General features: G+C 42.2%; 1 protein-coding gene across 1 annotated transcript in view; it reads right to left on the reverse strand.

Moving 5' to 3' along the window:
• The window catches only part of fbxl2 (F-box and leucine-rich repeat protein 2), a 225,953-nt gene that overhangs the window by 134,852 nt on the left and 72,655 nt on the right, over positions 1-18,446 (reverse strand). The window contains exon 5 of the mRNA XM_078540126.1: positions 5,337-5,431. Coding sequence (XP_078396252.1) covers positions 5,337-5,431 — 95 coding nt within the window. The remainder of the gene's footprint in view (positions 1-5,336; positions 5,432-18,446) is intronic.

An 18,446-nucleotide genomic window follows, 5' to 3' on the forward strand; every position in this document is an offset into this window, starting at 1 on the left:
CTTCACTGTCTGCATTCAGGCAGGCAGAAGTGGAACAATGCAAAATCAGATTCTAAAGTTAAACAAGTAGTGACAAAGGAGGAGGATGGCATGGTCAAGCACCATAAAGACGTGAAGGAGGACAATAAATATGTATAAGCACCACAATTGCAAACAGAGGACATCGTTCATGACTTTAACCAGGATAGTCACAGCACTATACGCAGGAAAAAAGCCGGACAGAAATTATTCAGTGAGCTCTGGGATAAATAGACAAAAGAATTTGCAAGTTATATGTTTAAATTATAGGCAGTCAGCAAACACATATTTCGATAGCCAAATTTTTTCAGCTCTCATAAGTCAATTATGACAGGCATGCAATCGCTAAAGCCTCAGGAATACTGCAAATGGACATACTCATTGTAGGTTTTTAATGCCAAGAGGCTTTTTTTGGAGAGGAAGAAAGGAATTACAAAGTATCGGCAACAAAATCAAAGTCAGAAGGCTCTGGTTTAAGTCTCATTCAAGAATTGAACACAATGTAGGTCAACACTTCACTGCAGTACTACAATGTTATTGTATAGAGCATTAAACCAAGGCCCTGCTCAAGTGGGCATAAAAGAACCATGACACTATTCAAAGAGGAACAGGGTGCTTTCCTTAAAAAAACAGAAAATGCTGGAAAAACTCAGCAAGTCTGACAGCATCGGTGGAGAGAGAAACAAAGTTAACGTTTCAAGTCCATATGGCTCTTCTTCAGAGGTGAGTAGCAATGTGACAAAATTTATACTGTTTAAGGGGGGTGGGGCAGGTGAAGCTGGATAGAAGGCCAGCAATAGGTGAGGGCTAAGGAGAGAGTGACAAAAATATCATGGTCAAAAAGACAAAGGGACTTTTAATGGTAGTGGTAAGGGCTAAAGAAGGTGCTGATGGTAGCACAAAGGTAAGAAAGCAGAATGTGTTAATAGCAGAACAAGAGTCAGCACTTTGTTAAAGAACAACAAGTGACAGCAAGTGACAGATGGCCCTTTTGAGGATGGGGTGGAGGGAGGGGGCAGTGGTTGGAGTAAAAAGGATAGAAAAGGTGATTAAAATGGGGGATAAAACAATGAATAAAAATAAGTAGATAAAAAATAAAAATAAATGTTTAATAAAGGGTGAGGATAGAGGCGCTCATGGTCTGAAGTTGTTGAACTCAATGTTAAGTCTGGAAGGTTGTAAAGTGCCTAATCAGAAGATGAGGTGCTATTCCTCCAGGTTGCGTTGAGCTTCACTGGAACATTGCCACAGGTCAAGGACAGACATGAGAGCAGGATGGTGTGTTGAAATGGCAAGCGACAGGAAGATCTGGGTCATGCTTGCAGACATACCAAAGGTGTTCCCAGTCTGTGTTTGGTCTCCCCAGTGCAGAGGAGACCGCATTGGGAGCAGTGAATGCAGTAGACCAAATTGAAGGAGGTGCAAGTAAAGCACTGCTTCACCTGAAAGGAGTGTTTGGGCCCTTGGGCAGTGAAGAGGGAGGAGATAAAGGGGCAGCTGTTGCACCTGCTGTGATTGCATGGGAAGGGTATGAGATGTTGGGGTGATGGAAAGTGGACCAGGGTGTCCTAGAGGGAATGGTCCCTACAGAATGCTGTTGGGGGGGATGTGTTTGGTGGTGGCATCATGTTGGAGTTGGAGCAAGTGGCAATGCTGAGGCTGGTGCGGCGAAAAGTGAGGACAAGGGGGACCCTATCTTGGTTCTGGGAGGGAGGGGAAGGTGTGAGGCCAGGGGCGCAGGAGATGGGCCGGACATGGTTGAGGGCCCTGTCAACGACAGTGGGTGGGAAACCTCAGTTAAGGAAGGAGGAAGATGTCAGAAGCGCCGTTTTGGAAAGTGTCATCATCGGAATAGATGCGACAGAGGCGAAGGAACTGAGAGAATGGGATGGAGTCCTTACAGGAAGCAGGGTGAGCAGCTGTAGTCGAGGTAGCTGTGGGAGCTGGTGGGCTTGAAATGAATATTGGTGGACAGTTTATCACCAGAAATGGAGACAGAGGGAAGGGAAGGGAAGTATCAGAGATGGACCATGTGAAGATGATAGAGGGGTGGAAATGGAAGCAAAATTGATCAAATTTTCCAGGTGCAGACGAGAGCATGAAGCAGCGCCGATACAGCCATCAATGTATCAACAAGAATTGTAGGAGGGGGCCTGAGTAGGCAAGGAGTGTTCCACATACCCCATAAAGAGTCAGGCATAACTGGGGCCCATGCAGGTACCGATAGCCGCAGCTTTAACTTGGGGGAGGTGAGACATGTTTAAGGAGAAATTGTTCAGTGAGAGAACAAGTTCAGCCAGATGGAGGAAAGTGGCAGTGGATGGGGATTGTTTGGGCCTCTGTTGAAGGAAGAAGCAGAGAGCCCTCAGACCATCCTGGTGGGGGATGGAGGTGTAGAGGGATTGGACATCCTTGATGAAGAGGTGGTAGTTAGGGCCAGGAAACTAGAAATTGTTGATATGACGTAGATAATCAAGGATGTCTGGAGCCAGTCTGCCATTGGATGTCAAAACTACCTTTCGATAAATGTAGTCCAGTTTGGTTAATGCAAGGACTTCTCTCACTTTAATATAAATCATGATTGCTAATTTTCCATATATCTAGCAATATCTCTTAAAGATTGTGGTGGCACTGTGGGCTGACCATTCATTTGTCTTTATAGGAATGTGAGCAATCAGCCTGTTGAACAGTTTTGACAACTTTGCACTGAACCAGTTTATTAACCAGTCAATTTGGGCAGAGGGCTAGACTACTTCAAGAGGTTGTCTTTCTCTTCAAAATAATCATAGCAAAGCACAATTTGGCTTATCTGGATTTCTTTAGGGTTATAATACAAGACATGATGAAACCTTGAGGATAATTTTTGGGGCTTAAATTCTGGTCCTCCTGGCCTCTGTGATGCTGACAAACAAGGCGCAGAAGGAAGAAAGATTTTTTTTTTGCCAACTGCGTTGTCAGTGGCCTAAACCCACTTACGGCCTGAAACAGGTAGTATCTCGGGTGGACAAGTAATCCTCATCTCAAGTTAACTCCTATGAGATGCCTAGTCACATCCCTGGGATGTCTAAGGGGATAGGTTATCAGGTGGGATAACTTTAAATAGAAATACTTCAGAAGGACAACAATTCAAAAATAGGATTAATTCCTCAAGTTGCAGGCATCCAAAATCCTGAAGGTGGAAATGAAGAGTCCCTATTGGACTTAAAATGTAGCAAAGTTTCCCAAGGGACTTCACTTGTCAATGTCATCATTTAAGATCACTTCACTGAGATACAAGTCCATTAGACTCTGAATGAAGCTGACCCATTTAGAAGGATAAGACATGCATGAAGAATGGCTTTTCAAGGATTCCAAGTGCAATAACTGTTTTCAAAGAACACTTTCGTGGGCAGGTCGATATTACAACAACAATAAAGTAATCAACAGTAATTATTTAGCAAAGCCAAGAGAGCTAGATGAATAGAGAAGTGAATCAATAAACAGTTTAACAGTCCCACACGTTGAAGAATTAACTACTGCACAGATCAATATGTCTTAAAGGATATCATTCTCCCTGCTGGTGGTGTTTTCCTTCTTCATTAAGTTGTATATTTGGAAGGTGGGGTGAAGCAGAAGTCTTTTGCTCAGTTTCTTATTGGGTAGCTTGTGGCATTATACATACCATCATCATTTACCAGGTTTGCTTGTGGCTTCCCCTCCTACTTCCATCAGGCTGACTAACTTTGCAGCACTGGCTGGTCTCTCGTTTTCTCTGTCTACAAAAAGTGATCTCTGTTGCCCAATATATAAACAAAAATCCTCAAACCAAGGAGTGGCTTTAAAACAGTATTAAACTTACGCCAATGCTGTTTTGCACCTCAAGCTAAAATCATATGGTGCAAAGCAATGGACAGAGGCCATCATATGGGTTGATGGAGCACAAGGTAGCAAAAAGGAGGACGGACCCTGGGGGTTGCAAGGAAACACAGATACAAGATAATCCAAAGTCATAACAGACACAGAGAAGACAGTGTAATAGAGAGAGAACATTGCATCCACTGAGGGAGGGAATAGAGCATCTAGTGTAATAGAGGGAGAGCAGAGCATCCAGTGCAAGCCAAGGAGAGGAGAGCGAGCACAGGAGCAATAACTGAAACCTACTAATTGTCGCAGGTTTGTATTATTATACAGTCTGGAATTTGTGCCTTGCTACATTTAATTAACTAACATTGTGTGGAAAAGAGGTTAATTGTTAAATGCAAAATTAAAAGAATTTAAGAATCAAAGAGGAATGAAGATTAGTAATTAACAAATCAGGATTGCTCAGGGCCCCAGTGGGGAGTACTCACTTCCTTTAAAGAGAAATTCTTATAATCTGGCTAAGAAAATATAACAAGACCCCAGTTAATTAGTAAATTTGCTGTACTAAAACCTCCAGATGGTAGCCAGATCCACTTAAAATATGAATATTACATAAAATGTGTTGCACTAGTCTGCAATTTCTACTTGTGGGACATTGAGGTTGTACAAGAACAATTTGCTTCAGGAAAAATAAGTCCACAGACTGGAAAGATATTTCCCCACGATGTTTCTCCATCAGTGAGGATGCACTTGTAATGTGAGGAGTGCAATAGGAAATGGGGCCTGGAGGGAAAACAAACTTCGTTCCAGATGGAAGTCTCTACAATTCTTTTAAATTTCTCCACTGGATGAACTTATACATTTAGAGTACAATGTACATCAAAAAAATAATGGTTTCCACAGCTCATTTAATATTTTTTCCAGAAGTGTGATGCATAACTTAATTCGGAAAAGAGGCAGAAGTATATAATTGTTCATTGAAAGAGTATTACAGGTCGACAAATTCAGGAATTGACATCTGTACACCCCATTTTCTGTTTTGAATTGCTATTCCCACACATCACTCTGTGGCATTCGAAAAAGAGGGAGACATTGCAAATCAGATTTTTAGAAAATTTTTAACAGGCAAAAGGCTACAAAATTTCAACGTTCTTTTTGTGATGCAAATTTTACTCCTCTTGCTCCAGTGCCTGCTAATCAGAGAGCCAGGAGAGAGGAGAGGCACTCAAGATCAGCAATTACTCATATCAAGCAACACCACTACTTCATAATTGTGATTATTTCAAATGTATTATGGAATAGAATTTGTTTTACATGCAGTTGGCTCCTATTAAAAAAATTTTAGTAAGAGGCAAAATCTGTTGGGAAGTTCTATCAATAAACACTTTCAAAACTGCTGTCTATTTTTCCCCCCAAGTAAAATCATGTCATTTTTGGTATATGTAGATACTAACCACCAATTTTAAAAGACAACTTACTTAAGAGAAGCATCACCAATGCTAAGACACCCCCGCAGGCTAAGTTGACGTAGGAATCCTCCACATCGTTTAGAAATGTTTTCCACTACACGACCCTATGGTCAGAGGTAGAAAGGTGAGTACTGCTGATGTCAAACAAAAACACAGCCCTTCCTCAAAAAACTGAATGGGTTTCAAAAAATATATATAATTGCACAGTATTTCAGTAAGCAATGATTCAACCAGAATGAAGAAGTCATGCTGGAAACAGTCAGGTCTGGCAGTGTTAACAATTCAGGTTGATGATCCTTTTCCAGACCTGCTGAGTATTTCCTATATTTTCTGTTTCATTTCAAATTTCCAGAATCAACAGTATTTTGTTCTTGAAGTAATCATAAGGTAGAGGGACCTGGCCCAACTGATCTGTGCCATGTTTATTTATTGCTTCTAAAACATACAAAACTGGCTCATAGTAACTAACTTTGAAAGTTTTATCAAATCACACTTGCAAGTCAAGTATTTTTTTCTAAATATAGATAGATTAATCTGCCCCCTACAGGTTGTGTTGAAAATCCAAAAAAGTTTTGTGCAAAACTGTTCTAACTGTTAAATTCAACAACACAACAAAGCTGGCAAGCACGGAATAGTTTTTTTTCACAAAGTGGTTTTCCTTGATTGGTAAAATGAACCTGCTCAATTAAGGAAATATCCATTGTTTTGCCTGTAAATCAAAGGGTAGCAAATTTTATTTGTAAATCTGGAAATCAGATTCCCTCATGCCCAGGGAACCAAATGCTATATTAATTTAGCCATCACAATATTACCATGTTAACTCGGTATAGTCTTTGTTGATGTGATGTAGACTTCTGCAGTGGCACTGAAGTGTAGAAATTTTTAATGGCCAAACTTGATCCAATGAGCCGTCAGTAACACCAGCTACATTTACAGACTGGGCTATGCACATAAGAATTCACCCAATTGACCAACTCATGTCTTTTGTCTAGCAAGATATAGGCTTTGCCAAACTTAACCTGGTTGTAGACCACCTCAGGAAAGGAAACCTATAGCATGACACGAAGAGGGATCTGCTATCAAATAAATACACATTTGTAAGTTCCAAGAGAGTGGACCAAATTAATCCAAATTCTTTCAAACTATTCTTGCAGAGCTCCACATCGAAATGCAGTTATGGAGCTCACAGGAAAGACTACAACGAACCTTTATTCGTGTTAAGATCCTCAAAATTTGGGAACATAGTCACTAATCTATTACATGATAAGCAGATTTAAGATTGAATAAAATTTACAGCACAGAAACAAGCCATTTAGCCCAACTGATCTGTGCCATGTTTATGCTCTTCACAACTGTCCTGCCACCTACTTCATCAAACATCATTGGCATACCCTTCTGTTCCTTTCCCCCTCATGCAATTAACTAGTTTCCAATCAGAGGTTCCATCTGCCTCCCTCCCTGTATAAGATCCCACAGCATTATTTCCAAGAACAGCAGAACTTTACCAAATAAAACTAGTTATCCCTCAAACAATATCTGCTAAAACTAAAGAGCTTGTCATCATTATGCTGTTGCATGTGGGACCTTGCTGTGCGCACACGAGCTGTGTGCTTCCTGCATTACAACAGTAACAATTCAAAAGCACTTAACTGGCTGTCAAGTGCTTTGGCACATCGAGGTTGTGAAAGGTACTATATAAATGCAAGTTTGTTCTATCTTTCCTCTTAAACGCATCTACACTCTTCGGTTCAAATACTTAAGTTGCACTAGCACTTGAATGCCTTGTTGTGTTTATCAGTAATATAACCCTTACTTTTGGAGTTCCCTCATAAATGGAAATATCATCTCTAGGTCTATCCTATAATAATTTTCATAATTTTAAAGACTTCCGTTAGGTACTTTGCATCCGTGTTTACCAAGATGACTTGCCAAAGGCATGATCAGCAAGGAGGCTGCCTAGTTACCGTATGAGAAAAATAGATAAACAGGTGTATTTGGCAGTATCTAAAGTAGGTAAGTCACCCTGATCAGATGGGACACATCTTATGTTGTTGAGGGAATGGTGGAAATCGCAGAGGTGCTGGCACAGTCATTCAATCCTTCTTAGATTCAGGATGGTGTCAACAGAAGGAAGATTGCAAATGTTTCACTCTTACTCAAAAAAAAGAGGGAGAAGGATAAACCTGACAATTACATGCCAGTCAGTTTTATGGTGATGGTAGGGAAGCCTTTAGAAACAGTAACCTGGGAGAAAATTAACAGCCACTTGGACATTCATGGGCTTATAAAGGAGAACCAGCACAAATTTGTTAAGGGCAAATCATTTTTGATTAACTTGTAGAGCTTTTCCTGAAGTAATACAGGGTGGTTGTTATGACCGATGCAGTTGGTAAAGCGGAGTTATTTAAAAATCCCAGAGGGAAACTTTAAACAGCTGTCATAACCTATAATTTTAAGTATTATGTATGAGATGCAACTCTAAATTCAGGAATCAGACCATCAGTTCTCGAGGTTTTACATTAAACTAAAGAAAACATTTTAATAATTCAAGTTAAAAATATATATAGACATAACTACAAGTTACTACTATCATAACTTTTAACAAATTCCCAAACTAACCTCCATTAAGGCAACAGCAACCCATAGACTTAACCAAACACCAGGCAAAGCATTTTCACCTCATGAATCCAAAATAAGGTTCTTTTCACTTGCTTCCTGTGCAGCCAGTTGGAGGCTTGCAGCTGCCTTTTGATCTTACATTGCCTCTGCTCTGCACACCCGAAAACTACTGAAGTTATACCTGCCACAATGATTGAATTCAAATTTTCAATGTCTCACCAGCCACTTTGAACTTCACCTTTTAACAATGAAACTCCTTTCATTGTACCAATTTTATTAGTAACATATACATATTGTTTGGTAGCTTCTGGATAGGCGTCAGTTTTCACCCTGCTTATTGAATGCTCTATTCAAAAAATGCAAATGCACACTCTCTTACATATCAAAGCTAGTACCCATCAAAGCACCCAGACTAGCTAGCTTTAATCCAATTAAGACACACCCACTGACTAAACCTCTATTTTAAAAGAAAAATATTTTCCAATAATATTATATACGTTAATAGCTTCATGACAGTGGTTGATGGCAGTGCTGTTGATGTTGTGTATAGTCTTCCCAAGGTATTTGATAAGGAACCACATATTAGGTTTATTAGAAAAAGTGGGGGGAAATGGGGAAAGGGGACAACAGCAGCATGGAGACAAAACTGGCTAAGGGATCAAAAACAATTGTGGTACATGGCTTTTTTTTTTTGGGAACACACACCCAGGAAGAGAGAGAGGGAGGGACAGACACCTTTTAAGTTCTGTACTAGGACCAATGTTGTTTTTATCTATATTATATGACTTGGACTTGAGGGTACAGGCACAACTTAGAAACCTGAAGATGATACGAAACTTGGAAACGTTAGCAAACAGTAAAGAAGATAGTGCTAAACTTCAAATGGACATAGGCAGGCTGGTGGAATGGGCAAACATATGGCATATGAAATTCACCACAGATAAGTGGAAAGTCATATTTTTTGGTAGCAAGAATGAGGAGAGGCAACGTATTGAATTTTTCCACAAGCGCCTGAAAGCCGAATTCGGAACTATTTCCAGGCCGAGTCCATGCATTTCAGTTACGCGTGCCTAGCTTACTTATATGGGAGGCAGCCAATCAGTAACACACCTCTACACGCGCAGCCCAATTAGGAGCTGCCGGTGGTATACAGACATTGGAGGAGCTTAAGGGAGAGCTGGTTGACAGAATCACCAAGAAAGGTAGGCGGTGATCAGGCAGATGGAGAGCGAGAGGGTGTCACAAGATGGAGGTACTCATCCAATAGTCCAAAAACTAAGGGCCAGAACTGTCAGGGTCTTCAGTCTGCAGAGGAAACATCTCCAGATGAATGCACTTAGCTGTGGATGCGCCACATACAAGCTTTCTGCACTTGTATGTATAGTTATAAAACTCATTGGGAGTAGTAGGGTTTACTAATTATAAATCAATTAAAAAATAATAAATCAGTTGACATAATAAAAACAGCAGGACAGATGATGTGTTGCAGCTGCAGGATTGGAGAGTTCCTAGGCACCAGTGCAGCCCAAGGCAAACACATCCGCAGTAAATGTCAGCAGCTTGACGAGCTTTGGCTCAGAGTCATTGAGCTGGAGGCCAAGCTGCAGACACTGCGATGCATCAGGGAGGGGGAAATTTACCTGGACACTTTATTCCAGGAGGTGGTCATACCCCTTAGGTTATGGTCTTCTGATTTGGTCAGTGGTCAGGGACAGGAGGGTGAGACTGCATGTGAGGCAGGTAAGGGGTTCAAGAAGATAGAGGTGGAGAAGCCTCAGCCCTTGCAATTGTCCAATAGGTTGGAGATACTTACAGCTTGAAGGGATGAAAGCAGGGGCTGCAGGATGGATGAGCAAACTGACCATGGCACAGGAAGCCATTCCAGTGGAGAAAGTTAAAAGGAATGTAATGGTAGGGTGACACAGTATAATAAGGAAGGTTGACCCAGTTCCCTGGAGCTGAGAACTCAAGTCCAGACAGCGGTCTGTCTGGTGCCAGGATTCGGGACATCTCGGGGCTAGAGAGGAACTTGCAGTAGGAGAGGGAGCATCCAGTTGTCATGGTCCACGTTGGCACCAATGACATAGGTAGGACTAGAAAAGAGGTTCTCCTTAGGGATTATAAGCAACTAGAGGCTAAATTAAAAAGCAGACCTCAAAGGTAATAATCTCTGGATTATTACCTGAACCACAAGCAAATTGGAATAGGGCAAATAAGACTGTAGAGTTAAATATGTGGCTCAAAGATTGGTCTGGAAGAAATGGGTTTTGATGAATGGGGCAGGGGCACCAGTTCTGGGGAAAGTGGGAGCCCTATTGTTTGGATGGTCTTCATCTGAACCACATTGGGACTAGTATTCTGATGAACCATATAACTAGGGTGGTAGAGATGGTTTTAACCTAAATAGTTGGTGGTGGGGAGGGATCACGTGAGGGGAGTTGTAGTAAATCAAAGGGTAGTAACAAGATACTAGAGCAGGACAGAGATTTGGGAAAAGATAATTTGTGTGTGGTAGGAAGGGACAGAGTGTACAAACCTAAGCTTGTGCCAGCAGATAAAGCCAGAGATTGCAAAAATGGCAAAAAGACAGAGTTAAAGTCTGTATCTGAAAGTGCGCAGCATTAATAACAAAATGGATGAATTGATAAGCACAGATAGAAATTAATATGTATGCCCTGATAGCCATCACAGAGACATGGCTGCAGGATGACCAAGGCTGGGGCCTAAATATTAAGGAGTATTTGACATTTTGAAAAGTTAAGTTAGGAAAAGGTGGCAGTGTAGCTGTTAATTAAGGATGTCATTAGTACAGTATTGCCAGATGACCTTAATTCAAAAAAGCAAGTTGTAAAATGAGTTTGGTTAGAGCTAAGAAATAGGAAAGGTAAGAGGTCACTTGGACTAGTTTATAGGCCCACTAACAGTAGTTACACTGTATAAGAGTATACAAGATGAAATAGATGTGGCATATAAGAAAGGTACTGCAATAATCACGGGTGTGGTTAATCTACATGTAGGTTGGACAAAGCAAATTGGCAAAGGAATGAGTTCATAAGTGTGTGTGGGGGACAATTTCTTGGAGCAGTATGTTCTAGGACCAATTGGAGAGCAGCCAACTACAAACCTGGTAAAGAACAATGAGAAAGGATTAATCAATAACCTCATGGTAAAGGAGCCTTTTGGTGCCAGCGATCATAACATGACAGAATTTTATGACCAGTTAGAGATGCAGCGGCAGACTTCTAAGACGTTATTTAACAACTCTCAGCAAAGATTTATCCCAGTGAGAAAGACTCTTTCAGAAGGATGCCATGGCTGAATCAGGAAGTTAAAGGGTAGTGTCAAATTGAAAGAAACATTGTACAAATCTGCAAAAATTAATGGTAGGTCGGGAGATTGGACAGGTTTTGAGAATCAGCAAAGAATGACTAAAAAAATAAAGAGGGAGGGAGAAAGAGGAGTATGAGAGAAAGCTAGCTAGTAACATTAAAAACAGATACTAAGAGTTTCAAGTATTTACATAGGAAAAGAGTAACTAAAGCTAGTATTGGTCCTTCAGAGAATGAGTCTGTGGAAATGATAATGGAAAACAAGAAAATTGTGGAGTCGTTTAACAGGTATTTTGTCTGTCTTCACTGTAGAAGACTTAGAGAACTTGACTTACAAGTATCTTTGGGAAAAGGTGAACGGGAATGAGGGCCTTAAAACAAGCTCCATCACTAGGGAAAAGGTGCTGGGAAAACTATTAGACCTAAAGCCTGACAAGTCCCCAGGACCAGGTGGCCTGCATCCCCAGGTCTTAAAAAAAAGGGCTGCAGAGATAGTAGATGTATTGGTTATAATCATTCAAAATTCCTTAGATTGGAAGGGTCCCAGTGGATTGGAAGATAGCTAATGTAACACCTTTATTCAAGAAAGGATGGAGACAGAAAGCAGGAAACTACAGGCCAGTTAGCCGAACATCTGTCATAGGGAAATTGCTAGAATCCATCATCAAAGAGGTTACAGCAGGATACTTAGAAAATCATAATGGGACCAGGCAGAGTCAACATGGGTTTGCAAAAGGGAAATAGTGTTTAATTAATTCATTAGGAGTTCTTTGAGGAAGTAACAAGCAAGGTGGATAAAGGGGAACCTGTGATGTGGTATACTTGGATTTCCAAAAGGCATTTGATAAGGTGCCACATCAAAGGTTACTGCACAAGATTACAGCGCATTGTGTAGGGTGCAGCATATTAACATGGATAAAGGATTGGTTAGCTAACAGGAAGCAGATAGTAGGATAAATAGGTCTTTTTCGGGTTGGCAAGCTGTAACTAGAGAAGTGCCACAGGGATCACTGCTGGGGCCTCAACTATTTACAATCTACATCTATGATTTGAAGGGACTGCATGCATTGTAGCTAAATTTGCCAATGGCACCAAGATAGGTAGGAAAGCAAGTTGTCATGAGAAGGTAGTGTGTCTACAAAGACAGATTAAATGAATGGGCAAAAAATTTGGCAGATGGAGTATAATGTGGGAAAATGTGAACTTGTCCATTTTGGCAGGAAGACTATTATATTATTAAAGCAGTATATTATTTGAATGGAGAGAGACTGCAGAACTCTACAGTACAGAGGGATCTGAACATCCTGGTGCAGAATCCCAAAAAGTTATAATGCAGGTACAGCAAGTGATTAGGAAGGCAAATGGAACGTTGACATTTATTGCAAGGGGAGTGGCATTTAAAAGTAGGGAGGGTTTACTGCAGCTGTACATGGCATTGAGAGACCAGATCTTGGATATGGTGTACAGTTTTGGTCTCCTTATTTGAAAAAAGATGCAATTGCATTAGAAGCAGCACAGATGAGGTTCACTTGGCTGATCCCTGGGATGAAAGGATTATTCTATGAAGAAAGGTTGAACAGGTTGGGCCTATACTCATTGGAATTTAGAAGAATGAGGGGTGATCTTATTGAAATATACAAGATCCTGAGGGGGCTTGACAGGGTAAATACCGGGGGATGTTTCCATTTGTGGGGGAATCTAGAGCTAGGGGATACAGTTTAAGAATAAGAGGTCCGTCTCCCTTTTAAGATGGAGATGAGGAAAATTTTTCTCTCTCAGAAGGATTAGTGTGGGGAATTCTCTTCCCCAGAAAGCAGTGGACGCTGGGTCATTGAACTTATTCAAGGTTGAGTTTGACGGACTTTTGATAGACAAGGGAATCAAGGGTTATTGTGGAGGGTGAGGGTGGAGACAGGAAAGTGGAATAAGAGCACAACCAGACCAGCCAAGATCTTATTGAATAGCACAGCAGGTTCAATGCGCCGAGTGGCCTACTCCTGCTCCTAAGTTCTATGTTCCTATGTTTATGTACGAGTGTGTGAATCATATCATGGTGCTCCGACCTCCTGCTGTGAAGCCACCTCAGATGTGTTGCTGGGCAATTGACAGTGTAGGACCCTTAAGTAATTTTTCACTGAAGAACAAAAATTGATGCAAATGCCCTTTCAAATACCTTAATTAGCTACTGTAGCAACTTGAGACATAAGGTACCTTTAAGACACATATTGTAATGTAAGGTCACATGATCTTATTGTCGCATAGCAGAGTAGCGCATGCTACCTCTACGTGGGAGAGTTCTTGGGTTAGTCACTGAGGAGTGAAGACAGAGTTTTTATGTGATTGAGAATAAACGTATGCTGTTAATTTAAGCAACAACCTCCTGATGTTCCGACGCGGTCACCCCAAACAAAGTGTGCCACCTGGATCCTTTAGCCCCAGCAAGCCAAAGGGCACTGGGTCCAACAGCGACACACTGCTGTGAGGCAGGTGACCACTGCCTTTGGGAGGCCACCTTTGGGAAAAGAACACAGATGTAGCAACAAATATCCAACCCAACACGCTGCATTCAAAATTTCCACATGCCTGCCTCCGCAGGGCTGGGAAAATTCCAACCAGTATGTGCTGAAACAGTACAACTTTAAAAAGGAGGTGCAAGACGGCAGAGACCTGGGGGTGATTGTGCAGAAATCTCTGAAGGTGGCAGGGCAGATGAAGAAAGGAATTTATCAAATATATGGAACCCTGGGCTTTATAAATAGAAGCAAAGAGTGCATAGGCTAGGAAGTTATGCAAAACCTATATAAAACATGATGGTCCAGCTGGGGCTCAGTTTGTGTCCAATTATGAGCACCATACATTTGGAAGGCCGTGAAGGCTTTGGAGAGGTGCAAATATGGTTCCAGGGATGAGGGATTAATGTTTTGTGGATAGGCTGGAGAAGCCGAGGTTGTCCTCCTTTGAGCCGAGAAGATTTGATAGAAGTATTTGAAACTGTGAAGGATTTAGATAAAGTAAATAAAGATAAACTATTTATAAAGGGTGAAGGGTTGATAGCCAAAGGGTTTAAGGTGACTGGCAAAACAACCAGAGACTGCATGAGGAAAAGACTTTATGCAATGAGTAGTTAGGATTTGGAATGCACTGCCTGATGGGGTGCTAGATAGAGGTTCAATAGAAGCATTCAAAAGGTAACTGAATAAACATGAAGGAAGAAAATTGCAGGAATATGAATGAACAGTATGGGGGTGGTACAAAGGATGTTTTTTTTTGAAAGAACCAACATAAACTTGCTGGGCTCAATGGCTTCCTTCTGTGTGGTACTATTTTACAATCTTATAGATCACCCTTCAAACTTCTCTTTTCTAGAGAAAAGCAGTTCAGCCTGTTCAGTCTTTCTGAATAGTTATAAACTCAGTTCAAGGGGAGGTGGTGGCATAGTGGTAATGTCACTGAACTAGTAATCCAGAGCCCAGGCTAATACTCTGGGGACAAAGGTGCAAATCCCACCATGGCAGCTCATCTCAGTAATAATGACCATGAAACGATTATCATAAAAGCCCATCTGGCTAATGTCCTTTAACGGAAGGAACCTGCCAGCCTTACCTGGTCTGGCCTACATGTGACTCCAGGCCCACAGCAACGTGGTTGACTCCAAACTGCCCTACTAAATGGCCTAATAAGCCACACAGATGTATCAAACTGCTACAGAGTCAAAAAGGAATGAAACCAAACAGACCACCTGGCATTGACCTAGGCACCAGAAATTACAACGACACATCCAGCCCCAACATCCTGCAAAGTCCTCCTTACTAACACCCAGGGGCTTTGTGCCAAAATTGGGAGAGCTGTCCCACAGACTAGTCAAGCAACAGCCTGACAGTCATCCTCACGGAATCATACCTTATGGACAACTTCCCAGACACCACTATCATCATCCCTGAGTATGCCCTGGCCCACCAACAGCACAGACCCACCAGAAGTGGCAGCACAGTGGTATACAGTCAGTAGGGAGTTGCCCTCAACTTTGACTCTGGGCTCCATGAGTCTCATGGCATCAGGTCGAACATGGGCAAGGAAACCTCCTGCTGGTTTCCACCTACCGCCACCACCTTCAGCTGATCAATTAGTACTCCTCCATGTTGAACATCACTTGGAAGAAACAAAGTGCGGCAAGGGTGTAGATGTACACTGGGTGGGGGACTTCAATGTCCATCACCAAAAGTGGCTCAGTAGCACTGCGACTGACCGTGCTGGCCCAGTCTTAAAAGACATAGCTGGTAGAATGGATCTGCGGCAGTGGCGAGGGAATCAACAAGGAGAGAAAACACACTTGACCTCATTCTCGCCAGCCTGCCCGTTGCAGATGCATCTGTCCATGACAGGATTGGTAGGAGTGATCACCGCACAGTCCTTGTGGAGACGAAGTCCCATCTTCACATTGAGGATACCCTCCATCCTGTTGTGTGGCACTACCACTGTACTAAATGGAGTAATTTTGAACAGATCACGCAACTCAAATTTGCACATCCATGAGGCACTGTGTGTCATCAGCAGCAGCAGAATTGTACTCAACCACAATCTGTAACCCCTTGGCTCAGGATATCCCCCACTCTGCCATTACCATCAAGCTAGGGGATCAACCCTGATTCAGAGAAGAATGCAGGACAGCATGCCAGGAGCAGCACCAGGTATTCCTAAACAGGGGTGTTAACCTGGTGAAGCTTCAACACAGGACGACTTGAATCAAACAGAGTAAGCAGCATGTAATAGACAGCTGAGCAATCCCACAACCATGATTCAGATCTAAGCTCTGCAGTCCAGCCACATCCAGTTGCAAACAGTAGCGGACAGTTAAACAACTACTTGGAGGTGGTTCCACAAAATATCCCCATCCTCAATAATGGGAGAGCCCAGCACATCAGTGCAAAAGAGAAGGGTGAAGCATAAGCAAACATCTTCAGCCAGAAGTGCCGACTGGATGATCCATCTCGGCCTCCTCCCGAAGTCCCCAGCTTCACAGATGCCAAGTCCTCAGCCAATTCGATTCGCTCCACATGCCATCAAGAAATGGCTGAAGGCACTGGATACTGCAAAGGCTACGGGCCCTGATAATCTTCTGGCAATTGTACTGAAGGCTTATGCTCCAAATCTAGCCATATCACTGTCCCAGTATAGCTACAGCACTGGCATTTACCTGAAAATGTGGACAATTCCTCAACCATGTCCTGTACACAAACAGCAGGGAAAATCCAACTCGAACAATTACCGCCCGAACAATCTACTTTCGATCATAAGCAAAGTGATGAAGGGGTCATTAGTGCCACCAAGTGGCGTTTTCTCAGAAATAATGTGCTCACTGACACTTAGTTTGGGTTCCGCCAGGGCCACTCAGCTCCTGACCTTATTACAGCCCTTGGTCCAAACATGGACACAGGAGCTGAACTGAGGGGCAAAGTGAAAGTGACTACCCTTGACATCAGGGCAGCATTTTACCAAGTGCAGCACCTTGGAGTCTAAACAAAACTGGAATCAATGGGAATCAGGGGGGAAACTTTCCACTGGTTAGAGTCATGCTTAGCAGAAAGGAAGGCGGTTGTGGGAGGTCAATCATCTCAGTCCCAGGACATCACAGCAGGAGTAGTGTCCTCGGCCCAACTGTCTTCAGCTGCTTCAATGACCTTCCCTCCATTATAGGGTCAGAAGTGGGGGTGTTCGCTGACGATTGCACAATGTTCAGCATCATTCGCAACTTCTGAGATACTGAAACAACCTGTGTCCACAAGCAGCAAGACCTGGGTAATATCCAGGCTTGGGTTGAAAAGTGGCAAGTTACATTCACGCCACAAGTGCCAGGCAATGACCTCCTCCAACAAGAGAACACCCAACCATCTCCCCTTGATTTTCGATGGCATTACCAGTGCTAAATCCCCCAATATTAACATCCTAGGGGTTATCATTGACCAGAAACTGAACTGGACTAGCCATATAAATACCATGGCTACAAGAGCAGGTCAAAGGCTAGGAATTCTGCAGCAAGTAACTCGCCTGACCCCCCAAAGCCTGTCCACCAGCCACAAAGCACAAGTCAGGAATGTAACGAAATACTCTCCACTTGCCTGGATGAGTGCAGCTCCAACAACACTGAAAAAGCTCAACATTTAATCCCTATTGTTTTCTGGTTTGTAGCCAACTGGCAATCCATTCTGCTTCGGTCCCTGACTCCACTTGCTCTGAAGTCATAAGTCTATAATGCATTGCTATCCTTTTGTTTTGCAACTTCTGCTCTCCTGAAACACAGCAAATCAGCTCCAAGATTTGAAAGGTCACACTTTCCATAGCCAATGTCCACAAATGACAGAGGCAAACATTACGACCAGTATCAGTGACAGTGTGTTAGCATCACATACAATCACTGTCATGCTCATTGTACAGTATCAATGGTTAAGGAGATGGATTAGATGGTGGTTTGAAAGGGAGGCTTTGGCAAATACTTCAAGAATCAATAACGTCACATACGTCAATCCAGAAAACTAGCAAGAACTGTATCCAAAATGTCAAGAAAGGCCTTCACTAATATCTAAGCCACCTGAAAATAAGTAGATATTTAAACTATAGATATATTCAATATTCCTACATTGATATTGCAGAGGAAGAAAAGCATGAGTACACGAAAGTTACAGGTGAAAGACACGTTAAAAGCCAAATATTGGTGGCATATTCCTAAACAAAAGGGGAGAAAAAGGCTATTCAAGAACTTGCTCCCCTAGGAAAGTTGGAATTTCTGGAATAATAATGCGAATCTGGTTAACTTCATGCAGTTTTATACTTGAAAACTGATGGATTTTTAGTCTTCACAAAAAAGGGCAATTGGGTTCAATGGCACAACTGGATCATCACTTCTTACCATCACAGACACATTACTGCCACATGCAGCACTGAAGGCAGCGTTTTCAATACTATCCTTAGGGAGAGGCAATAAGTCTACAGTGTCACATGCAACCCCAAAACGGAAAAACCTTGCCCAAAAAATATCTTAACAGTCACTCTCCCGCAAACACTGCCCCCAATGAGCTCAGAGCCACAATCAACCTGAACCCAGGGTTCTTAATTAGATCCCCCAACACCATCTTCACCCCCTCCTCAACTAAGTTTCCCAGCTCATAATGAGATC

This window comes from Cetorhinus maximus, chromosome 4 (genome assembly GCF_964194155.1).
Source record: "Cetorhinus maximus chromosome 4, sCetMax3.hap1.1, whole genome shotgun sequence".
Classification (NCBI taxonomy): Eukaryota; Metazoa; Chordata; class Chondrichthyes; order Lamniformes; family Cetorhinidae; genus Cetorhinus; species Cetorhinus maximus.